The following is a 25446-nucleotide window of genomic DNA, read 5'->3' as shown; positions in this document are numbered from 1 at the left end:
GAAGGTGTCCTCTTGTGCATTATCTTGTAGGAATGGCAAATGTGCAGCCTGTGGATGTAGTTTAATGCCAAGAAGAACTTGCCTCAAGGAGCAAACTAGATTGTTCTCAAGACCCTTTAGCCTTATTATGATATTCTGAATCCCTAATTATTGTACAGACATGACTGGGCGTGGATTTTCCTAGAATAGAAGTGTGATCTTATTAAAATCCTTGCACAGATCATTGGGTTTCCCCTGATGTGTAGCCTAACTGGTGTGGCCACCCAATATGGACTGAAGGTACCTCTTCCTTCGTTTTGCTTTATACACTTTTTGTGGCAAGTAGGGAAGTCCATTATGAGCTTTAGATGCAGTCCCAGGAATATGATGAAACTGAATAGTATGGTTGTTCATGGCACTCCAGATTGAGCCTCTTTGAGTAGGGGCAGTATACCTCTGATTGCTGAAAGGATTCCATTGCTTATGAGTGTCCCGAAGCATATGGGTGGCCACTGCTGGAGACAAGGCTGAACCAGATGGACCCTTGAACTGAGTTAGAAAGGTAATTCATGCTTATGGTTTTAACAAACTTAGATACCTTTAAGGTTTTTTTCCCACTACGACAGACATTTGGTCTTTTCCCACTGAGAGTCTCAGGGTGGTGAAGGTATTTTCACATTCTTAGCAATTCTAGATTCCTGTCTATTTTGCCCATGCATCACATAGCATGTTAATTTTCTAGTAGTACTAATTTAACTTCACCAGCAAACGTGTGGCTAGAAGGAAGGCTATGCATATACATCTTCCTATAGAAATGACAGAGCTACAGATTGAAGATAAGCAGATTGAAAACAAGTGCTTTGTTGCCTCATGCTCCTTTATAGCTGCTCTCCCTCCCCTTCATCCTTCCAGCCCAGTCCAGGGACAGAATCTTCTGCTCCTCTTTGATGCAGTTAAAGGGAAAAGATGGGTCATTTTGCTTGGAGGAGAAGGCTAACTAAGGATCTCCCTCTTCTATCAAAGTCCTGAGGAGTGAAGAATAACTGTGAGGTCTCATCCAGTGTCATTTTGTTTTTTCCTCTTCAGCAGAGATGTGGAACTCTGGAGCAAGCCTGGTTTTGCATCCCAATGTGAATTCTGTGCAATAGCTGAATTCACTTAAGGTCACAAAATGTAGACATTTTTGTATCAACCCTAGTCCCAACCATTCCTGCTTTTGGCACCAGCTCAAGCCTGCCATAGCTCTTGCATTCCAGAGCTCTCTCCTAACAAGGCCAGAGGACTGAGAAACACAACTTCATTGCTATCAGTTATACATGCTTGCATTGAATGGGAAGAAAAATCACTGGCACTTGACCAATAGGCAACCATCTGACCAATCCTAAACCAAAAGACTCTGGGACTGTTTGCCTAGATCTGAAGCAGGGGGTGACTTTATCCTAGCAATAAGGCAGGCTACATTAGATCCCCTGCCAAACACTAAGTACTAACACCATCTCAGACCAGACCAGAATGAGATGGGATGCATTCTCTTCCATATCCAAATGAGAAGGGCTGAGAGGTCCATCCACTCATGGATCAGTCACACATTATCAAAATCTGGGACCAGGAATTGAAATGGGCACAAGTTTTAGAATTTGGTCCAGAATTCCTACATGGGGGGAACATTCTCCAACTGATGGATGGTGAGGGCAACATGACTGACATAGTCTCATGTCTCCCTCTTTGTAGATGTCAAGGTGGCTGCTGTTGCTGTTGTGGAGCTTGGTTCTGGCTTGGCCTGGAGAAGGATCTCAGCGCAGTGATCCCATGTTCACAGCCATCACAGATCATATCCTCCCACCTGACTATGACAGCAACCCAACCCAGCTCAATTACGGCGTGGCCGTGACGGATGTGGACCAGGATGGAGACTTTGAGATTGTCGTGGCTGGGTGGGTACTATGGATAATGCTAGGTGTTGCCAGATGTATGATAACTGAGATGGCTCCAAGGAGAGAGGGTGCCATGGTTGGGATGAGTAGACTAGGTCTGGCATGATGCTGGCCAGGTGGGTTCATATATGTATTACCATGTCTAGGTTGTGTGTATGCATGTCTTGACACGTCTCATTGGGGGAAAGATTGCATAGCTTCCTAGATTATTCTGGAAATTCTAGACTCGGGGCAAGTGTAGGTTGGGGGAGAAGTCCAATTCAGTTCACATTGAAAGCTGAATCAATCAAATTCTCACCTACCAAAACAAAATGAGGAACAAAACACAGCCATCCTTCAAAATTCATATCTGTTCAAATTTTACAGTGCAGTTCTCCAGCCAGAGTTTACAAAAATGCATATATTGGGGGGAGTTTGCATAAGAATGAACATATTAGTGAAAGTAACATGTAAAATGGCACTATATTAGGAGAAATTTCTTGCAAAAATGTGTACATTAGTTAAAACTGCATACAAAAATGTTTGTTAGGAGAAATTAGCAATAAAATGCTGAGGAATTTTCATGAGAATCTTTTTTTAAATTGCAATTTTCTGCAGAAACCTGGAGAACTGAATTTAAGATCAGAAAAATGAAAACCCAAGAGAGCAAGAACTGACAGATTCTTTCATCCCTAGTTGGAAGTCCAGAATGAGGCAGGCTGCTGCTGGTGGGGGTAGCCTGATTGTGTGTGAGAAAGGAGGGGTAGGGAGGATGGCCCCGCCTTCTTTGACTTTGCCCACACCCATGATAACTTTGGCCACACCCACCACCAGTGTGCAGCTATCAACCACTTTCTCCTCAACCCCAAAAAGCCTGCCCACCTTTGTTCTAGCACAGAGATGAGGAACTTTTTTGGCTCCACAGGCCAAATTTGACAGGTGGATGGGGTTGCCCACCTGTCAATCACTTGGTGTCACAATAATTCTGCCCATCCAGCACTCTTTGGCTCTACTGTGCATTAGTTGATGGGTTGTAGAGCTAAAGTCTGCTTTCCTTTAATGCACAATCAGAAGCACATCTTAAGGCTTTGGATTGTGTACTGGTACCCACATCTGTGCCTGACCCACACCTGACATCACATATTGACATCAAGTGTGGGGCAGGTGGGCATGATTTAGGGGAAATGGCCTTGCAGACCTAATTTGAACTCCTGGCAGTCCCAAGTTTGTCCGTAGGATGGAGGTTCCCCACCCCTGTACTAGAGGGAAGGAAAAGGTATATGTATTTGCTCCCTCATCCTGATGTGACAACAAGCTGGGATCAGACTGTAGCACCTGAAATAAACCTGAAGTAATAGCAGTGCAAAGACTCACATATAGGCTTGAATGTGCATCCACGGTAAAACTTCAACAGCTTTCTCACAGCTTACAACTTAACTGCCTTCCCAAGTCGTTTCTCTGACAAACTGTTTCTGCCTGCAGCTGCCTTAACCCCCCCCCCCGCCTCCTCTTTCACCGCCTGGCCCCTCGGGAGTCGTGAGCTAGTGGATGGGTACCGGAGGGGCCACCAATTGTATACATTGTCCGGCCCATAAAACATCTCTGAATTGCACTGAACTGGGGGAAAGAGCATGTATCTGTTGAAGAACTTTTATGTCTAGCATTTCCTGAATCGTATTTGCCTCTCCAGCTGAGTTCATTTCCACAAGAAATCTCATCTCTTCATAGTCTGTCTCTCCCTGCAACCCTTGAATTCCTGCTTAGGCATTGCTCTGTTCTCTCCATCCCTACCACAGCAGGAACACAGAATAATAACCCTGCTTGTAAAGGCGTGGGAAATTAGTCTCCCAGCATCAAGAGTCCCAGCATTTTCTCTTTTCATCCTCATTTTCACCTCAGCTGTCCAAAACCACACTGTGTGTTTCATGGCCGTTTCACAGTATCCTGCATTAACAATATCCACAGCACCATGGTTCTCAACTCACAGCCATCCACAGCACCGTGGTTAACAACTCACAGCCACACCTTTCTCCTGCCTCCTTGCCCCACCTTGCTCCATACAATCTCACATAGTGTTTGCCTCTGTGGAGCTAAGCACCCCTCAAGCTACCCCAGTCCAGAATGTTTTAGTTCTCTGTGCACCTCATGGACACAAACAGAACAATTTCTTTTACTGTAATAACATTTAGCTGGGAAGGGCTAACTTGCTTTGTGATACGATGCCTGACTTGTTTTCCAGACAGCATTATATAAAGTATTTCCATCTCCTACCAGTTAGAATAATCCTGGACTCTCATTCTTTAACATTACAAACAAGTGGGACCTGCAACAAAATGTTGTAGCATGGAGTGCTGTTGTTTAGCATTCAAGGCACTCATTCCATCCCCCCCAAGTTTAATTTTTTTTTATTTTGCATTTCATCAAGACTTCTAATACCTCCCTCATGTGTGGTTGGTGCCGTTTTTGCTACATAAATAACAGAACTGAGAACCTGAACATCAGAAATAATAGGAATAATGCCATTCACCCTTGTTCTCAATGCCCCGTATCACCTGTGTTAATGCTGAATTATTGTAGTATATGTCTTTACTTGGTCATCCACTCAAAGGCTAGGCAAGCTCTATCTTTTCTCCAAGTCCTCTTGCCTGGCTCCAAGGTCAGCAGCCTTTGATAAAGCCTTCACAGAGGAGCTGACTTCATGCCCAGATAGCCAGCTCCTTTCCTCCTCATGGATGGTTGTCCTTTACAAGAGTGTAGACATCCACATAGCAACACTCAGTATTCTTTATGTCTGTGAAAGCTGCCCTCACCCAATCAGCATTCTCAGTCCAGAGTTTCCAGCTCATTCTTTATGATGAGGCTGCCATATTTTTATTTACTTACTTACTTACAGTGTACCACCCAGTAACAGAAGTTCCCTGGGAGTTTAACTAAAAAATACAATCATATATAAAAATATAATAAAATGTAAGCATAAAACCTAAAACAGAATAAAACCAGAAGCCCCAATTTAAACCAGCAATGTGTAGAAAAGATCTTGCAAGTGCTAAGAAACTTAAGATAGAAATTTTAATTTTGAAAAGCCTAGGAAAATAAAAAGGGTTTCACCTGGTACCAGAATGGTCATTCCCCAACAAAGGTGCCACACTAAGAAGTCCCTCTCTTGCTCTCTGGTAGCCATCTATCAAACCTCATTCAGTGGGGGTACCCAAAGAAATGCCTCAGGAATTGATCTTCAGTTGGGTATATGTGGCAAGAGGCAACCCTTCAAGTATCCTGACCCAAAGCTATTTAGATTAATACCAGTATCTTGGAACCCAAAGTTCCTTAACCCTCTCCCCATAGTCCTTTGGGTTGGGTATCTCAGCTACAGACAAAGCGTGGAGGTCTAAATGGAGGAAAAGACAACATGATGTGGTCTTCATGGTTTGTACCTGAGGAAAAGCAAAGGTTCCCTTGCTCTAACTAGGCACTCTGGCCAGAGGTATGTCATCTGGATGCTACAGTTGCCAGCACTCTCTTGGATGGAGGGGCACCTCTTTCCTGTCTGTCTCTCTGTGTGTCTGTCTGTGCTGACAGGCCTCAGTGTGCACCAACAGACATTGTGTTAATTGGCTGCAGAGTGAGGGAGTGCCCCATCTCATTCTTGGCATATTTGGCTTGGAAAGGTGCACAGGAGTGAGCAAGGCATTCAACTGTATGCTCCCTGCATCCTCAATCTGCCAACAGTTCCAACAGGAAGATGGTTGTGGGGGGCAGGGAGGCAATGGAGTTAATGCTTGGCCAGCTGCTTGAAGAGCCAACCATCCAGCCCATGTCATGTTGCCTTCAGTCTGATGGGGATACAACATTTTGGCATCTGGAAGGAGCACTTGGAGCACGCATTGAGGGACATGCATGTATAAGACAAGGAAATTTTGAGGCATGCACAACAGAAACTGTGTGTATCTGCATCATATATTTAAAGCACTATTTTACTGCTTTAAGCAGTTGTGGCTTCCCCCAAATGTAGTTTGTTAAGGGTGCTGAGAGTTGTTAAGAGACCTGTATTACACTCACAGAGCTACAATTCCCAGAGTTTTCTGGGAAGAAGTAGGCCCGGCGCCAGCGGGCAGCCTGGTCAGGCACTGGCTGAGGGCCCCTGAGGCCCTGAAGGGCCCCTGGGGGACACTACATTAGGCTGGAAGGGTGGAGCATCCACTCCACAATCCACACCAGCATTGGGTTATGGTGCCCAGCAACCCAACACTGCCGTATATCACGGAGTGGGAGCTCAACGCTCCCAGGAAACACCCCTCCTAATGCAGGTGGTACAGGGTTAAATAGGCCCGCCCACCCCCTACCTCCCACATCGCTGCACTAGTGTGCTGTGCTAGCATGCCTACCATTACCCAAGATGGTGGTGGGGACATCCCTAAGTTGTTGACATCCCTGCCACCATCTTGGGTGATGGCAGACATGTGTGCACAATGCACTAGTGCACTGACACACCCACGCAGGAGGTAGGTGGAGTGGGTGGGCTTATTTCAGTCTGTGCCACCTGCATCAGGAGGGGATGTTGGGGAGCATGCATGATTATGTGGATCCGGGACAGTCTGCTGCCCAAGGCCTCAGTCATGCCTGGTGCCGGCCCTGGGAAGAAGGATTGATGATTAAACCACTGGGAATTGTAGCTCTGTGAGGGGAATAGGGGTCTCCTAACAACTCTAAACATCATTAACAAACTACAGTTCCCAAGATACCTTGGGGGGAATCATGACTATTTAAAGTGGTATGATAGTGCCTTAAGTGTATAGTGCAGATTGGGCCTGTGTGTATTCATATGTACATGGGACCATCCTTGAGAGAACAGGCAAGATACAGTACTACACAGGAAAAAGCATGGGCACACATGGACCCAAACTATTTGAACAGTAGTAGGATTTCAGCTGTATCCCAAGGGTCCTCATAACCTGCCCATCAGAGACTATACAGTACTCATACAGCAAAGGAAGTATCAGGCAATGCACTGGTCATCCAGACTGGACAGTCACCTGAAGACCTCTGCACATTTACTAGACAGCAAGGATCTGTGTGGGAAAGAAGCTTTTCAGGAGCTGCATGCCACAATACATTAACATTTTGAGACAGAAAACTAGGTTCCACACCTCATGAGACAGATCTAGGCTGTGGGGATCTGCTACTACTAATAGTATTAACATTCATTGAAGCATTGGTGGATATAATATTGAAGAGCGTTGTCCTCATGACACAAACAATTAGAAGGAACTCTCAGATTTTGCTACTAAATCATGGACTACTGGAATTAGATGGTTTCTTTATAGCAGAGGTAGCCAACATGGCCAATGGTCGGGGACGATGGGACTTAGAGTCCAACAACATCTGGAGGGCTGCAGGAACTGCATTCCTGACCTATAGCATGCCTGACAAATTTATATCTAAACTGGCTTCTTAAAGTTCTAGTAAAGGGAAATTTCTGTACCAACTCAGCAAACTCGCTCATTCACCTGTATTTATTTTTTACCTGAACTCATCCATCCTTTTTGTCTCATCGTCCCATTGACCTTTCTTCATGGACTTGCATTTCATCTCCATCATTCTGTCCTGAACTGTCACCAATTTGTCAATGTTCTTATTAAAGGAGAAACATTAATAATCACTAGTTCTTCAGCAGTGGCTTGAACAGTGCCAAACAGAGCAACTGGAATATGCTTCTTAGATACACAGTAACATTTGTCTGCTTTTGCCATGCTCCCAGCTCACATTTATATTGGGAACCACACTAACTGGAACTCTCTCCCAACTGAGATTAGACAGGCACCCTCCTTGCTGAACCTCACATGCATAACAAATACTTTCTTGTTCCAACAGGCATTTTAAGGTAGGGTTCTGGTTTCTGTTTGGTTTTATGATGAATTTTAGTTTTATTTTCTGTATGGTTATTTTTATGTAAACCACTAGAAATGCAAATGTTTAAGCAGTATATAGATGTCTTTAATAATAAATAATAATAACTCAAAATACTTCTCAGCAGTATTACTACCAAGTTAGCCATCCCTTTTTAAAGTTTAGTTGGCTTTTTAAAATATAATTTAGACTACTTATTTGCTCTTTCATTTCAGCTCACTCATAGCTGGGATTTTGAGTTGTCAAGTTCCTTTTGAATTGGACTCTTATCCCCTTAAATATTTGCAGACCCTGCCAGTTTTTATCACCTGCAAGTTGAATAAATATGTTCTCTAGCTTGAGAATAGAAACATTTAATAGCACCAGTTCCAGTACTGACCTATGTAGAAGAACTTCAGCAGTGTATTAAGTGTTTTCTGGGGAAGAATTCCACCCTTTCTCCACCCATTAGATGGTAGCACTTCCCTTTTCATCTTTTGGTTTTGTCATTAGAGTTGGTTTTATCATTAGAGATTAAAGCCATCTTTTGGTTTTGTCATTAGCTCTCTAATATCCACCAGCTGGTATAACTCCAAGAAGCATCCTGTAGCAAACGGCCCCTCAGATGTCCAGTAACTTCTCCAGTGGGTGCCAGATAAGCTATTGCTGTCCAAGATATGCTCATGCCAGAGACTGGCTGAATCTTGCTCAAGTAAGATCCATCTGATCTGGTGAGTGAGTGTAGTGCAGCAGCCCATCAGGGCTTCTTCTCCTGTACAGGTATTCCTCCCTCTCTCTACCAATGGAGGGTCTGCTTCTCAGCAGACTTTATGTAGCCAAGTCGATTCAGACACCATTTCCATAGAGCTCATGCCTGTATTACTGATACTTGGAGACTATAGTGCTGCCGCTGCTGCTGTGCATGGATACACATTGTTAACAGTGGAGTAGTGCTAAGGAAATCAATGTATCATCTGACGAAAAGTTCAAGCATCAGGAGGCAAGATTCAGGTTTTCTGCTGTTGGTTTCACTTTGATTACTAAGACATGCTAGCTCATGTGTTGACTGCCAGTCCCATAGTAAGTGCCCGTAGTACTCTGAAATGGGATTCTGTCCCTACTCCTTTGCCAAGGCTTCTCTTGTGGTCAACCATCCCATCTATGCACTCTAGTCTTAACAAGGGCAATGCCCTGTACCTACCACTAGGTGTAGTAGTTGCTGCCCTGCTTTTTTTTTTAAAAAAAATCTGCATACCTTGGAGGTCACAATTGTGCAAAAAGACAGGGAAAAAAGAAACTAAGCAAAGAAGGCTTGTATGCAGAACCCCTCATACAGCAATGCCATATAAGCATCTTTCCTGCACTGGATGGGGGACAGGCCCTGTCATAACACACACACACACACACACACACACACACACCCCACCTGATGGAATGCCTCTCCCGACACGAACCCACTTGTACACTACGCTCAACATCTAAGGCCCTCCTCTGGGTGCCTGCTCGGAGGATGGCAACAAGGGAGAGGGCCTTCTCACTGGTGGCCCCCAAATTATGGCATGATTTCCCTGATGAGGTGTGCCTGGTGCCAACACTGTTATCTTTTCAGCGCCAGGTCAAGACTCTCCCAGGCATTTTAGCATGTGTTTTTAAATTGCTTTTTAAAAGATGTGTTTTTAAATTTGTATATTTGTATTTAATGTTTTTGTTGTAAACCGCCCAGAGAGCTTCGGCTATGGGGTGGTATACAAATGCAATAAATAAATAAATAAATAAATATTTGCAGCATCCTGAATCTACACCAAGATAGGCAGCAACTAACGCCAAGACAGCCCAAAAGCCAAACCTCACATCTCCCTGGCTGAAGAATGGGCCAAATGGGAAGGAAGAATTGAAAACTTTTATTGGGAGGTTGACTGCAACCTTCCAGTGAGTTGGGGGGCAATTTTTTGCCTCCTTTCTGTGCTAGGCCACAACCATAAACAGGGATGGGACATTTCATAACCAAATGACTGCTGCTTGTGTAACTTGTTTATCGGAGGCCAGGGCATAGCTCTTGCTGAGTCAGTCTAGTCAGAGAGCCCTAAGATGGAAACTGGTGCTCGCTTGTCTATGAAAGCAGCACCAGACAACTTAAAACATTGGGAAGGGGGTGGGCCAGGAGAACGTCTTTGCAGCACCTCTTATATGCTTTCTACGGAGAATGTTCTCAAAATTCAAGCACCTGTGTTGCACAAGTAACATTGGTGGAGCTCAGGAGACTAGAACAAGAGCTTGGAGCCTGTCACTGCAGTTTTAAGAGCCCTAGAGCAATGAAGCAGTACCTCCTAGCCCTCTGCTCTCGCTTGCCTGGCATTGGGCATGAGGTGGGATAGCCTCTGTTCTAGCTCTGGATCTCTTAAAAGTGACAGACACTGTCTTTAGCACTGGAGTTGGCAGGCATAGCTGGGCAGCAGCAAAATACTTTTTTCAGCTCCGTTGGGAAAGCCTTTAATCAAGGACTATTATGGTTCTACCACCACAAGAGAGACTAGGGCAAGAACTATGCAAACCAATCCACCATCTGCAGACTGGACTTCCATACTTTGCTACTTCTAATTTGCTTTTGCACTTGTTTCTAACATGTCTGGCTTATAAGAAAGGGGAACATTCATCTCATCCAGTAATGTCTCTGGCTGCTCAGATCTAGAAAGCTCTGGATCATAGGCTGTGACCTTTCCAAGCAAGACCTTAATCCTAGCTTTGTCAATACTGCTATGCTTTTTAGCGTGGTGCATTTCCAACCAGGCACAGGCTAAACCAACCACAAAAGTGTCATGTAGAAATAAGACTCTGGAAGGACTCGGAGGAGCTCTTAACCTATTCATATGGCTTTCGTCACATGAAAGCCTCTTTGCCTTTCATGATTGCAGATGGAAAGGACAGGAGATCTTGTAGTCAGTCATGTGATGAAAGCTTCAAATAATCAGGCTATCATGTGTGAATTACAACCGCTGAGCATCTGAGTCCACTTTCTGTCAGTGAATGAAGAAATGGAAAGAGTATAAATTTATCAGAACTCATTGCTTCAAAGATGGTACTGAAGCCAATCTTTTCTACTCTCAAGTTGCACAGGCACTAGCACCAGCTTTCCTGGAGAATTTGGCCAATATATTGATACATTCACTCAGTGCATTCAAGAGAGGAGGCACCTCCAATGTGCCCCAGGATTCAGCTTCTGATGCAGCTGAGGCCCTTTGCATTGATAGCTGTTTTCTACCACGCCCCAGTCCTGATTCCCACTGGGTGCAGGAATATATGTTGGCTCCCATTATTTTATTCAGGGCTTTGTAATATTGTCCTCAAGGTTTGTCCATCCCTCCGCAACCTCCTTCTTCTTTGCTGTATTAATTTTCTCTCTAGACTGTGCATTTTCAGCCTTAGCAAACTCCATGCTAACCACATTAGAGTCACACATCATTAGTTGTCAGATGAAACTGCTCAGGCGTTTCTGCAACTGTGCATTGTGTGAAGTTAGCATGAATGGATGACTAAAAGAATCCAGATCTCATCCTCGATCAAACTAATAGAACTTTGAAACTCTGACTACATGGAGGCTTTGAGTGAGAGGGTGCTGATTGGCTGGAGCCATCTCTAAGATGGGTAGGTGCTGCCTAAAGGCAATGCCATCCCTGTACAAGAACTGCCTGTTGGTGCCTGACAGGGGTTTCAGGCCAAAACAATGCCATTTTGGCACTCCCACTTCTATTGATTCCCAAACTGGCAAGGAGAAATTTCAGCTTGAATCTTGTGGGCATCAGATCTCTGATAATACTGCTCAGTGCTATAAACAAGTGCCTCTCTAATCTGCTTTACTGACTGACCTTTATTTCCTGGGAAGCCTCAGTAGTGCCTCCCTTGATCCCAGAGTCCTTCAGGGGGAGTGAAACAAATTAGAACAGGAACCTTGGTTCCATAAAGATGGGGGCCCTGCCACCAAAAGCCCACCTGCAAATCCTTATCCTTTAGCCATGCAAGGAGACTTGTACTTCAAGGTTGGAAGGATAAGCACCCACCAGACCACTCAGTGGTCTGAAGATCTTACGGTCTTTCCACATGTGAACATATGTCATATAATTTACAATCTCATTTGGATACCTATTTGAACATAAGGGCAGCTTATATTAATGTACATGTTTAAATTAGGTTTGATAGTTTATTCTTATTTTTGATGGATTGATGGACTAATGGATTATTCTTATCGTTAATGGGAGCTGATATTGCTTTTCTTCTTTTTCCCCTTTCCCTCCTCTTGTTAGATTTACAATTTAAAAACACCCCAAAAAACCCACACTATGCAATGTTTCCTACCCAATGACTGAAACTTATTGAGGTTAAGATGGACAGGGTAAGAGAATATAGTATACGGTGCACAATGAAACAAAATGAAGGCAGAGGCTGCTACTAGTCTAAACAGACAAAATTATCTTCTGGAATGCTGACTAACAAGGAGCCTTTCTTCATAACCTGTAGCATTTGCCTAGCTTTGGATCCAAACTGGAAGTCCAAGGGTCACTTCCAGACCACCTGTTAACTGCGCATTCTTCCTGATGTGTTTGCACAAAGTTTGCAAGGAAGTTATATGGTGCCACCTGTTTATTGAGCTTTCATTCTGAATTTGTTTACAGGAAAGCTATACAATGCTACATCAAGCAATTGTTGTCCTACACTTTCTAGTGCATTTCCCCATCACTTGTCTAACTGCAAAAAATCCTGTTTTGGTGAGGGGAGTGGGTTTATTATGCAAGAGTACCAAAGCCACTTTAATAGATATCAATCACTGCTAGATATTGGTCATGGCAACCTTGAAATTATTAACTGTGTGGGTGTGTGGTTATTTTAAAATGTTAGATGGTTCTTCATTGGTTTTAAATGTTTTAGATTATTTTAATTGTTTAAATATTATTTATTTTGTTTTAAATTGTGTTTTAACTTTTTGATGTCTGTCACCCTGGGCTCTTTGGGAGGAAGGGTGGGTTACAAATTTAATAAATGTGTTAATAGTGCAACCAGAATTTGCCAGTATTGGCTGCCTATATGTTTCCGGGCCCGATTCAAGGTGTTGGTTTTAACCTATAAAGCCTTACACGGCACGGGCCCGCAATACCTGATGAAACATCTCTCCCGATATGAACCTACCCGTACACTGCACTCAACAACGAAGGCCCTCCTCCGGGTGCCTACTCAGAAAGATGCCCGGAAGGCAACTACAAGAAAGAGGGCCTTCTCGGTAGTGGCCCCCGAACTATGGAACACCCTTCCTGATGAGGTACGCCTGGAGCCCACATTACTATCTTTTTGGCGCCAGGTGAAAACCTTCCTCTTTTCCCAGGCATTTTAGTATTTTTAGTATTTTTAGTATTGGTATTTTAAAAAAAAAAATAAAACTCAGTTTGTATGCCACACTTTTTTGTAATTATCTATTAACTTGCATTTCTTTATGGGTTTAATTATGTTTTTTAACTTTTTTACTGATGTATATCTATATTGTTGATTATGATGACTAGATTTTAAATTGTATATGAAATGCTTTCTCTGTTGTACACAGCCCTGCGAGCCCAGGCTATGGGCGGTATAAAAATTTAATTAATTAAATAAATAAATAAATAAATAAATAAAATATTGGATTAAATCTCACCCACAAAATAGCAACAGTCTGGAAGCAGCCCAAGATTTCCTCCATATTTTTTTTTAAAAAAAAATTAAGCACATTCCTCATAATTAGGCTCCTTGCCTTTGTGGGTTGTCCCATCAGGGTTTTATTTTTTCATCTTTGGAGAAATCTACTGTGAAATCTTACCAGACTAGTCTATATCCATCTGGCAGGCAAATGCTCCTACTATGGTCCATTCACCAGACTTGAGTTAAGGAATGGCTTTATAACTTGTCTTAGGCTGACTTTTTGCATAGCTTGGGGAAAATTTCCAGAAGGGTAGCCATGTTCACCTGCTTCTGATGTGGCACTTTAAAACATAAATTGCCAGTGTGGTGCCCATGTGCCCACAGTTGCATTTCTTGGTACTCACCAGATACCATTCCTCACTTAAATAAAGCTTGAAAGAAGCCTTCTTTGGTCAAAAGAAGTTTTTTCCCAAGCCTAATCGCAATGTGGAAATGGTGCCTCATTTAAAGGAATCAGTGATATTTTTCATTCTGGTTGTGCCTTTTGCTGTGCTTTTGCTATCTGATCTGGAGCATTCATGATACCAAGTTTTCCAGCAGTGTTATGCATTATAGAAGATGCAGTGCTTTGAATTGGGACCAGGATGGTTTGAGTTTCACCTCAGCCGTGAGACTCACTTTATGACCTTGGGCCTGTGACTGTTCTTGTTGGGGGGGAGGTAAAATGGTAAAATGGTTTGCTACCCTAAACTCCTGGGAGGGTCAGAATACAAGGCAAATAAATAAATAATTTCTGAAGTCCCTCCATATTTGGCTTCAAGCACTTCTCTCTTTGTGATATACCCTTTCTGCCTCTCATTGGAACAGCAGCAATGAGATGTTCCCTTTGCTACCTCACCCAGGAACTTGCATAATGGGAATGGAGGACTCAGATTTGGTAGAGGAAATCTGGCGGGAAGAGCTGCTGCTGCTATCTTAAACTGTTCCCCATATCACATTTTCTGCTCTCTGTTCCTTCAGGTACAATGGTCCCAACCTAGTGCTGACGTATGACAAGATACGCAGCCGGCTGGTGAATCTTGCAGTGGATGAACACAGCTCCCCATATTATGCACTACGGGATCGCCAAGGCAATGCGATTGGTGTGACAGCATGTGACATTGATGGGGATGGACGGGAGGAGATCTACTTCCTCAACACCAATAACGCCTTCTCCGGTGAGCGTCAAAGCCATTCATTCCTGACATTTGCCACTGACCACCAAATTAATGCATCAACCTTCTCCCATGTCCTATGAATTTCCCAGGGATGGGTGAGAATTTTGATTCAGTTCACATTTCAAGCTGAATTTATCAAATTTGGACTTTTCAAAACAATATGAGAACTGAAACACAGCCATCCTTCAAAATTCGCACTTGATCAAATTTTGTGATGCAGTTTGCCAACCAATGTTTACAAAAATGCATATGTTGTGGGAAATGAATAAAAATGAATATATGAGTGAAAATAACATGCAAAATGCACTATATGATGAGAAATGGCTTGCAAAAATGTGTACATCAGTCAAAACTCCCTACAAAAATGTGTTTATTAGGAGACATTTGCACTAAAATGCTACAGAATTTTCATGAGAACTAAAATCCCCACAAATTGCTGCAGAAATGTAGAGAATTGAATCTAAGATAGGAAAAATGAGAAATGGAGAGAACGGAAATTGACAGATCTTTCCATCCCTTGAATTTCCTCACCCATATCCTTGATATGAATCCATAAAGACCCACTCTCAAGAATCATCTTGATTCTTCCACCATTTATTACATTCTTGCAGGTACCCATCATCTACCATGGACCATCCTGACTCACCTATGCTCTGATACATCCATCCCATAACACCCATTGGTTCCCTCCCACCACTTCACATTCACTCTGCGTTGTCAAAACATGCCGCCCTGGGCTCCTGCTGGGAGAAAGGGCGGGATATAAATCTAATAAATACATAAATAATAATGAATAAATAAAACATGACATTTTCTTCACAGACTATCCTACCATAAAAGCACCAACCAGATCTTAGCATTTATCCTGCAAACAGTACACTGAAATTTATTTAGAGTTTAGAAATGGGATGGGAGTGATCTATACAGGGGCCGGTGGTAGGGGTGGGAGATGACCCGTGGTCACTCTATTTTCCTGTTTGATGTGCTGGCAGCACAGGCTCCCCTCCTTCACATAGTTTGCTTTCGGGCTTCACCTGCCAGCCCCAAGCCACTGATTCCAATTCCCTGACCTTCACTGGCCACCAGGGTGGGATATTTCAAGGCTAGAGTTAATTTCCCAGCTGAGTGGTTTTGTTGATTCTCTGGCAGCAGCGGTGGGGCGGTGGGGGGAGGGGAAAAGAGAGACTTAGCTGCTGACTCAGGGCTTTGCTACATCTCTAGTTGCCAGCAGGGACTGCAGCTCAGGGAGCCCTGGAACTGCTGAGGGGTAGGCAAGTGCCTAACACTGGGATACACAAAGGAGAAAGTCATGAAACCCACAAAACATATTCTTTCCCGCCCCATCTGCAATTCTGCAAACTAATGGTAGAGGGTTTTTCCGGAAAGGCGATGCCCTAATTCTTAGGCTAGTATTAAGAGACCCTTTGCTGCTTTAGGAGCAAAGGAGATGTTCAGCATGGTGTTGCAATGTCTAAGTGTGGTCAGCCCCAAAATATACACTGTCAGTTCTGTGCCAAGGCTTAGCCCCTTCCTTGGGGTTAGATAGGAATTGCACTCAACACAACAGGCCCTTTGCTTGGATGGCTTCACATGTGCATGTGGGAATCCTAGGTATATGTTTAATGATCAGATCTGGAGGCCTAACATATAGCTACAACTTGTAGGGTTGCCAGGTGTCCGGTTTTCAGCCAGATACCTGGCTTTTGAGGGTCCTCTCTGGGTCTCCGGGTGAGTCATCTTAATCTCCGCACTCTCACCTTTAATTTTTTTTAAAAAATTTAATTTCTAGGTGGTCTGGTTCACGAGATATACACCAAAATGTCAGCCGCCCCCTACAACTGTTAAATCTGTTTTAACAGATTTGTTAAATCAGCTCGTAGCTCTAACCCCACCCTTTCAGGATTGTAGCCAATAAGTGAAGTCAGGGTTGTGATTTGTTGACCTCCAGGCAGTGCCTAGACCTCATTGCAACAACAGAAAATGGTTGGTTTTTTCCTGTTTATCTGAAAATCTCATAAATTGAGTAAGTATATAGCTTTCAAGATTTTTTTCCCCCTCTTGTGTGCAGGAGTCAAACCCTGGGCTGTTGACGAGGGCAGTGTTTTGAAAACCCTTCTAATATGGAGCTTTAATCCAATACTTGCTTTTCTGGGAGTAAAGCTGCAATGCCAGCTTACATACCTAGAGTAAACCCCATTGAATTTTCAATAGGACTTACTTTTGACTAGACATGGTTAGGATTGTGCTGTAAATTAATGGGACTTTTGAGTGAACATAGCAAAGAATTGTGTTTGTGTTGTAAATCTTTCTCTCCCCCTTCAATCCTATTTTTAAAGCAATTAGGCAGGGCATACTTAGGTTTCACAGTTTTTATTATGTAGGAAACTAATACTGATTTTTAAAAAATATTCTGCAATGACCAACTGGTTTGACAATCAGCTATTATATGGGATGTATGTATTTTTACATCTGCAGTATGTGTGTGTGTGTATATATATGGAGTCTTTCCAACAACCCTGTGAGGTAGGGTTGGTGGTTGGAACCAAAAGCTGCTCACAATAAGAAATAAATCCCTTTAAAATCCAATAACCATAAAACAAGTTTAAACAGTTGCAAAACAGCATAAACTGGCATGATTCTGAATTTTAGGTTGGGTGAATGAAGCTTATTATTTATTTATTTATTATTTATTTAATTTATATCCCACCTTTTCTCCCAGTAGGAGCCCAGGGCTGCAAACAAAAACACTAAAAACACTTTAAAACATCATAAAAACAGACTTTAAAATATATTAAAACAAAACATCTTTAAAAATATTTTTAAAAAGCTTTAAAAACATCTTTTTTAATAAAGAAAATGTTTAAAAACATATTAAATAGCAATTCCAACACAGATGCAGACTGGGATAAGGTCTCAGCTTGTTGACAGAACAAGTTCCTTATCACTTGAGGTTGCAGTTCTCTGCACACTTCCCTGGTTGAGTAAGCCCCATTGAATACATTGGGACTTGCTTAACATAAGAACATAAGAACATAAGAAGAGCCTGCTGGATCAGGCCAGTGGCCCATCTAGTCCAGCATCCTGTTCTCACAGTGGCCAACCAGGTGCCTGGGGGAAGCCCGCAAGCAGGACCCGAGTGCAAGAACACTCTCCCCTCCTGAGGCTTCCGGCAACTGGTTTTCAGAAGCATGCTGCCTCTGACTAGGGTGGCAGAGCACAGCCATCACAGCTAGTAGCCATTGATAGCCCTGTCCTCCATGAATTTGTCTAATCTTCTTTTAAAGCCGTCCAAGCTGGTGGCCATTACTGCATCTTGTGGGAGCAAATTCCATAGTTTAACTATGCGCTGAGTAAAGAAGTACTTCCTTTTGTCTGTCCTGAATCTTCCAACATTCAGCTTCTTTGAATGTCCACGAGTTCTAGTATTATGAGAGAGGGAGAAGAACTTTTCTCTATCCACTTTCTCAATGCCATGCATAATTTTATATACTTCTATCATGCCTCCTCTGACCCGCCTTTTCTCTAAACTAAAAAGCCCCAAATGCTGCAACCTTTCCTCGTAAGGGAGTCGCTCCATCCCCTTGATCATTCTGGTTGCCCTCTTCTGAACCTTTTCCAACTCTATAATATCCTTTTTGAGATGAGGCGACCAGAACTGTACACAGTATTCCAAATGCGGCCGCACCATACATTTATACAATGGTATTATGATATTGGCTGTTTTATTTTCAATACCTTTCCTAATTATCGCTAGCATGGAATTTGCCTTTTTCACAGCTGCCGCACACTGGGTTAACATTTTCATCATGCTGTCCACTACAACCCCGAGGTCTCTCTCCTGGTCGGTCACCGCCAGTTCAGACCCCATGAGCGTATATGTAAAATTAAGATTTTTTGCTCCAATATGCATAATTTTACACTTGTTTATATTGAATTGCATTTGCCATTTTTCCGCCCATTCACTCAGTTTGGAGAGCTCTTTTTGGAGCTCTTCGCAATCCCTTTTTGTTTTAACAACCCTGAACAATTTAGTGTCATTAGCAAACTTGGCCACTTCACTGCTCACTCCTAATTCTAGGTCATTAATGAACAAGTTGAAAAGTACAGGTCCCAATACCGATCCTTGAGGGACTCCACTTTCTACAGCCCTCCATTGGGAGAACTGTCCGTTTATTCCTACTCTCTGCTTTCTGCTTCTTAACCAATTCCTTATCCACAAGAGGACCTCTCCTCTTATTCCATGACTGCTAAGCTTCCTCAGAAGTCTTTGGTGAGGTACCTTGTCACACACTTTTTGAAAGTCTAAGTACACTATGTCCACTGGATCACCTCTATCTATATGCTTGTTGACACTCTCAAAGAATTCTAATAGGTTACTGAGACAGGACTTTTCCTTGCAGAAGCCATGCTGGCTCTGCTTCAGCAAGGCTTGTTCTTCTATGTGCTTAGTTAATCTAGCTTTAATATACTTTCTACCAGTTTTCCAGGGACAGAAGTTAAGCTAACTGGCCTGTAATTTCCGGGATCCGCTCTGGATCCCTTTTTGAGTATTGGCGTTACATTTGCCACTTTCCAGTCCTCAGGCACGGAGGAGGACCCAAGGGACAAGTTACATATTTTAGTTAGCAGATCAGCAATTTCACATTTGAGTTCTTTGAGAACTCTCGGGTGGATGCCATCCGGGCCCGGTGATTTGTCAGTTTTTATATTGTCCATTAAGCCTAGAACTTCCTCTCTCGTTACCACTATTTGTCTCAGTTCCTCAGAATCCCTTCCTGCAAATGTTAGTTCAGGTTCAGGGATCTGCCCTATATCTTCCACTGTGAAGACAGATGCAAAGAATTCATTTAGCTTCTCTGCAATCTCCTTATTGTTCTTTAGTACACCTTTGACTCCCTTATCATCCAAGGGTCCAATCGCCTCCCTGGATGGTCTCCTGCTTTGAATGTATTTATAGAATTTTTTGTTGTTAGTTTTTATGTTCTTAGCAATGTGCTCCTCAAAATCTTTTTTAGCATCCCTTATTGTCTTCTTGCATTTCTTTTGCCAGAGTTTGTGTTCTTTTTTATTTTCTTCATTCGGACCAGACTTCCATTTTCTGAAGGAAGACTTTTTGCCTCTAAGAGCTTCCTTGACTTTGCTCGTTAACCATGCTGGCATCTTCTTGGCCCTGGCAGTACCTTTTCTGATCTGCGGTATGCACTCCAGTTGAGCTTCTAATATAGTGTTTTTAAACAACTTCCAAGCATTTTCGAGTGATGTGACCCTCTGGACTTTGTTTTTCAGCTTTCTTTTTACCAATCCCCTCATTTTTGTGAAGTTTCCTCTTTTGAAGTCAAATGTGACCGTGTTGGATATTCTTGGCAATTGGCCATTTACATGTATGTTTAATTTAATAGCACTGTGGTCACTACCAATCGGTTCAACAACACTTACATCTCGTACCAGGTCCCGGTCCCCACTGAGGATTAAGTCCAGGGTTGCCGTCCCTCTGGTCAGTTCCATGACCAACTGGTCTAGGGAATAGTCATTTAGAATATCTAGAAACTTTGCTTCTTTGTCATGACTGGAACACATATGTGGCCAGTCTATGTCCGGGTAGTTGAAGTCACCCATTACTACCACATTTCCTAGTTTGGATGCTTCCTCAATTTCATATCTCATCTCAAGGTCCCTGAGCATTTTGATCAGGGGGACAATAGATCGTTCCCAGTATTAAGTCCCTCCTGGGGCATGGTATCACCACCCACAATGATTCTGTGGAGGAGTCTGCCTCTTTTGGGGTTTCGAGCTTGCTGGATTCAATGCCTTCTTTCACGTATAGAGTGACTCCGGCACCAATACGTCCTTCCCTGTCCTTCCGATATAGTTTATATCCAGGGATAACCGTATCCCACTGGTTTTCTCCATTCCACCAGGTCTCCGTTATGCTCACTATATCAATGCTCTCCTCTAAGACCAAGCACTCCACTTCTCCCATCTTGGTTTGGAGGCTCCTAGCATTAGCGTACAGGCACTTGTAAGCAGTGTCTCTCTTCAAGTAAACAAACATAGGATTGCACTGTAAATATCTTTACAGGTTGTGTAAATAATAAACATATTTGATAGTCATGCTTATATAAATATTTCTTTATACTATGTCCCAATAACTATTTGATTTCACACTGTGGTTGTAGATTATTTCCTCTGCATTTTAAGTGTGGCCTTCTTCCTTGGGGTGGTCATGGTTCTCCGTTGTTTTCACCAACGAGGGGCAGATAGGCTGAGAGACGGTGAGTAGCCCATAGTCATCCACTACACTTTATAGCTCATTTCCATTTTGAAAAATTAATTAAAACAATTTACATACAGACAACGTTTATTACATAGACAATACATTTAAAGCACATCCAACATTTAAAGTGCATGACTTCCCCTAAAGAATCCTGGGAAGTGTAGTTTCCCCCTCACAGTTATAGTTCTCACCACCCTTAACAAACTATAGTTCCCATGATTCTGTGATGGGATTCATGTGCTTCAAATGTGTGTTGAATGTGCTTTAAATGAATGGTGTGGATCTGCCCTAGGGATGTGCATTCAAGAGTGAATTGAAAAGAACAATTTTAAAAGATACTTTTTTAAACAGGGGAAGGGTTGTAGCTCATTGATAGGGCATATGCTTTGCATGCAAAGGACTAAAATTCAATTTCTGGAAAAAACTATGGCCTGGAATCCTGGAGAACCAATGCTAATCCATGTCATCAGTACTGAGCTGGACAGTTCCAAATGGCCTGAGTCAGTATAAAGCAGATTCCTTTGTTCCTAAAAGTGGGAAGAGACTCAAGGGCCACAGTGACTCCAAAAATTATTTATGTATTTTATTTATATACCAACATTTATATACCACTTTATTGCAAAAAATCTCAAAGCAGTTTACAGAAAGAATTAAAACAATAAAATTATTGACAAAAACAGTTAAAGACAGGTATTTAAAAACATTCAAAATAATAAAACCAACAATGATTTAAAAACTGATTTAAAAACACAATTGCTTCTACATGCCTGGATAGGCTTGCCTAAACAAAAATGATTTTAGCAGGTACTGAAAAGAGGCGTCTGCCTATTGTCAATAGGCAAGGAGTTCCAAAGCGTAGGTGCTGCCACATTAAAGAACTGATTTCTTACAAGAGTGGAACAAGTACTATGTGGCACCCATAGCATAGAAAGCACACCTTGAACTTGGCCTAGTAGCAAATCAGCAACCACTGCAGATTTCAGAGCAGAGGTATTATGTGCTGATAGGATCTCACTCATGTCAGCAATCATGCCGCAGCATTCTGCATTAACTGCAGCCCACAGGTCAGGTTGTGCTGCATGGAGATTTCTGTGACCTTGGCTGACTGGCTGCAAGGATTTTTTTAGTTTTGGTTTTTGGTTAGGAATCCTGACTGGTTGTGGGATGCTCAGTTGTCTGCCTTACTCATAGGAATGTTGTTGTGGTTGGTATGGTATTGCATTTAGAAAAGCATCATTGTCTCTTGTTTTTCTTTTCTATTTGCATTTCACTTATCTTTAACCTCACTCTCTTACATCCCTAGAGGCAACAGCAGTGGTTCCATGCACTCAGCTCAACCCCCTTAAACCCACATGATGTACTTTGTTGGTTGCATGATGGTTTGCTTCTTGTCCAATACTGGTAAAAGAGAATTCACATATTGGGAAGCGTGGCTTCAATTGCTGTTGTTCCCAATCTACTGCCTGTGAAGGTAGACCAGACCATGTGTGTTTTCTCTCTGTCAGTTATTACTCACTGGAATTGGGTTGGCTGTCAAAGTGAGTTTATAGCAGTCCACAGGGTAGACAGAAAGGGTAGAGAATCTTCTTACTCTTACTCATTTCTCAAACATCTTTCTGAAGCGAAGGGTCAAATCTGTAAAGCGTTTGGAGCAGCCATGTTAAAAGATAGGGGCAGGGTGTTCCAGGCAGTGGGCTGCCAACCCTGCTTGGATATGGATGTCTTTCCCTAGTCAAGATTTACCAAGAGCACAATCCAAACTATCTACTCAAAGTAAGTCCTGTTGAGTTCTATGGGACTTAGTCCCTTAGTAAGTGTGTTTAGAATTGCAGCCTTCAGGGGTATCCATCTTTCCTCCCGAGTGCTCCCATCTAACATCTCCACAAGACTAGGCTCCTTTCTTCCTACAATGGCCTTCTGGTGACTGGACTGGCCTGAGGGTACTTAACACCCTTTTTGCCAGAAGCAAGTAGGCTAGATTAAATGTTCCCTACCCAGGCTCCATCTTTTAGCTAAGACTTCTATCTTAATTTCCAATCAGAGAAATGTTTTTGTTTTAATTGTATGCTCCAAGCAACTATGATTGATAAGAACATAAGAACATAAGAAGAGCCTGCTGGATCCGGCCAGTAGCCCATCTAGTCCAGCATCCTGTTCTCATAGTGGCCAATCAGGTGCCTGGGGGAAGCCCGCAAGCAGGACCCAAGTGCCAGAACACTGCTTAATGTATCATGCTTAATGACATCACTAGAGCCCGCCCCTGTGACATCACTCAGGCTCACCCCTGTGACATTACTCAGGTCCACTCCCCTGACATCACTAGGGCCCATCCCTGAAATCTCAGGGTTTGGGATGCTTCTGACTTGGGAACCTTACCCTCCGAGTTCCATGCTGGATTTAGTGGCTCCTGTCTCGTGGGTCTGGATATCTCTGAAATAATTGCCATACCATCACTACTTTGCCTACATGCCTTTGCACCAAACCGCTATTTGGGATCTCTGGCATTCTGCCTAGAAAGGGGATCGGCCTCCCCATAGCATTCATCCAGAGATGGGCTGGTTCCCATACCTGCACCATTGACCTGCTCTTGGCTTCACTTATCCGTCTTCCAGACACACCTAATTACTGCTTTGCAGCTGCCAAAGCCTCCCTAAATCAGCCATTCACATTAGTCCTGCCATCAGGGCCTAGCCAGTGCCTGCCATTGATTTTCCCTTTTCCCTTTATGATGAACATGGATCTGCGCTGCTCTGGCACATTTTACCTTAATAAGTTTATTTTTCTGGGCCTCCCTGACCAGCCCTTAAACTTTGCTGGAGTTGCTGCATTCATTGTAGTACAGCCCCGATCACAACCCTGCAGTACTGGCTAGCAATTAGGCATACAGTAGGGGTGTCAGAGTGGGGGAAGCCCAGAAAGGCTGATAATCAGGAACAAGTGTCTATTGGCAGAGCAGATGAGAGCCAAATGAGACAGCAGTGCGGGTTCAGTCTAGATCAGGATACAGGGGTCATGAATCCCTAACAAACACCTGCATGTATGGGTGCAGTATCTGCAGAGTGTTATGCTGCTGCTCAGGGCTGGGTTTGTACCGAGTGTCTGCACTATGGATGTGCTAGAATTCTGCTTTTAGAATTTTGGATTTGGTACTGAATTTTCCATTAATTTGCTTATTCTCAATAGCTGAAGATCGGATTTTAATGTAGGAAATTTCATCTGCTATTTTTGAAAATGGACTTTAAAAAAAATCCTCCTCTAAAACGTTGATTGTAAGGATGATAATTTATTGATATTTCCTTTTAAAATATTGATATTTTCTTCAAAATATTGATAGTTTTAAAGGAAATATTTATATTTCCTTTTAAAATATTGATATTAATATTGGGGGGGGTTTCTGAGCCCCAAAAAAGCATAGATTGGTAGAAGTAGTGGCTAGCAGATACAGAATTAACTCAAATCAATGCCAGCCCTGTTAGGTCAACATAATGCTTTTGATCCAGCACCGGCCAATGGATCTCATCCCTAGTCTGCACTCACTTACTTCCAGCCCCTGGAGTCTTAGGGTGCCTCCAGACTATCAGTATTTTGCAAGAGGGATTCAAGAACATACTGGAAATTTAGGCTTGTGCAATTAAAGTGACTTAAAGCGTTCTAATGCCCTAGCACAACAAACTCACTGGGGAAGGGGAAGTGTGTGTGTGTGTTGTGATTTGGAAAGTGACAAGGAAATGCACTGAAAAGTGTGGGATGAACAAATGATTAATGAGAAGACATGAAAACACCCCATAAGCAAATCAGAATGAATGCTCACAAGGCCCCTCCAGACATCTTTTATATTGCGTATTCATCATGGTTTGTGCTCATGATGGTATCTGAGTAGTTATATGGGATCCCTCTTTAAGTTCTGTTTGTACCTGCAAACATTTTGGGGCAGACTTACTGTTTTGTTTGTAATAAATGCATATTCTGTCTCTTCCTGCTGAAATTCTATCACTTTTCATACCACAAATGTTCTGGATTTTTTTCCTTTCCTTTTCTTTTTGCTGTTGAACTTCTGTTGTGCAAGAGTGCTCCTCCAGCTGGCAATTATGCAATAACATTTGGGAAACATCGTAGAACAACCAATAAAGCAGAATGATTTGTTGCTGGTCTGATATAAACCCACCACTAATGCATGATTATTGCATCAGTGACATGTTGCAGAATACACCCGTAAAAAAACACCAGTCTGGGAGTGAGCACTGTCATATAACCGCCCCATAAATAAATCAGAATAAATGCTTAATAAAGACTGGACATAATCTAACCACTAGGTAATTTTTGTGCAAGCAAATCAGGATGACTATGAATAAACAGACTGTCTGGAGGAGCGATTAATGACTGCCCATTGCATAATTACATAGTTGGGGCTGTAGAGAAAGTGATGCACAACTCACACTGATTTTGTGTCTTGGTGTTGGGGAAAGTGAGCAAGCGAGCGCTGATTCAGCACATGGCCAAAAGACCCTGAAACATC

The 25446-nt window shown here is 42.7% G+C and overlaps 1 protein-coding gene across 1 annotated transcript in view; it reads left to right on the top strand.

Annotated features, from left to right (window-relative positions):
* Positions 1 to 1692: 1692 nt before the first annotated feature.
* CRTAC1 (cartilage acidic protein 1) overlaps positions 1693 to 25446 on the top strand; it is a 41369-nt gene continuing 17615 nt past the window's right edge. Inside the window, 2 exon segments of the mRNA XM_061637705.1 lie at positions 1693 to 1913; positions 14460 to 14656. Of these exon segments, the coding sequence (XP_061493689.1) occupies positions 1693 to 1913; positions 14460 to 14656 (418 nt within the window).

This window comes from Rhineura floridana, chromosome 7 (assembly GCF_030035675.1).
Source record: "Rhineura floridana isolate rRhiFlo1 chromosome 7, rRhiFlo1.hap2, whole genome shotgun sequence".
Classification (NCBI taxonomy): domain Eukaryota; kingdom Metazoa; phylum Chordata; class Lepidosauria; order Squamata; family Rhineuridae; genus Rhineura; species Rhineura floridana.
Note: the sequence above shows the minus strand (reverse complement) of the source record. Positions and strands in the feature narration are given on the sequence as shown.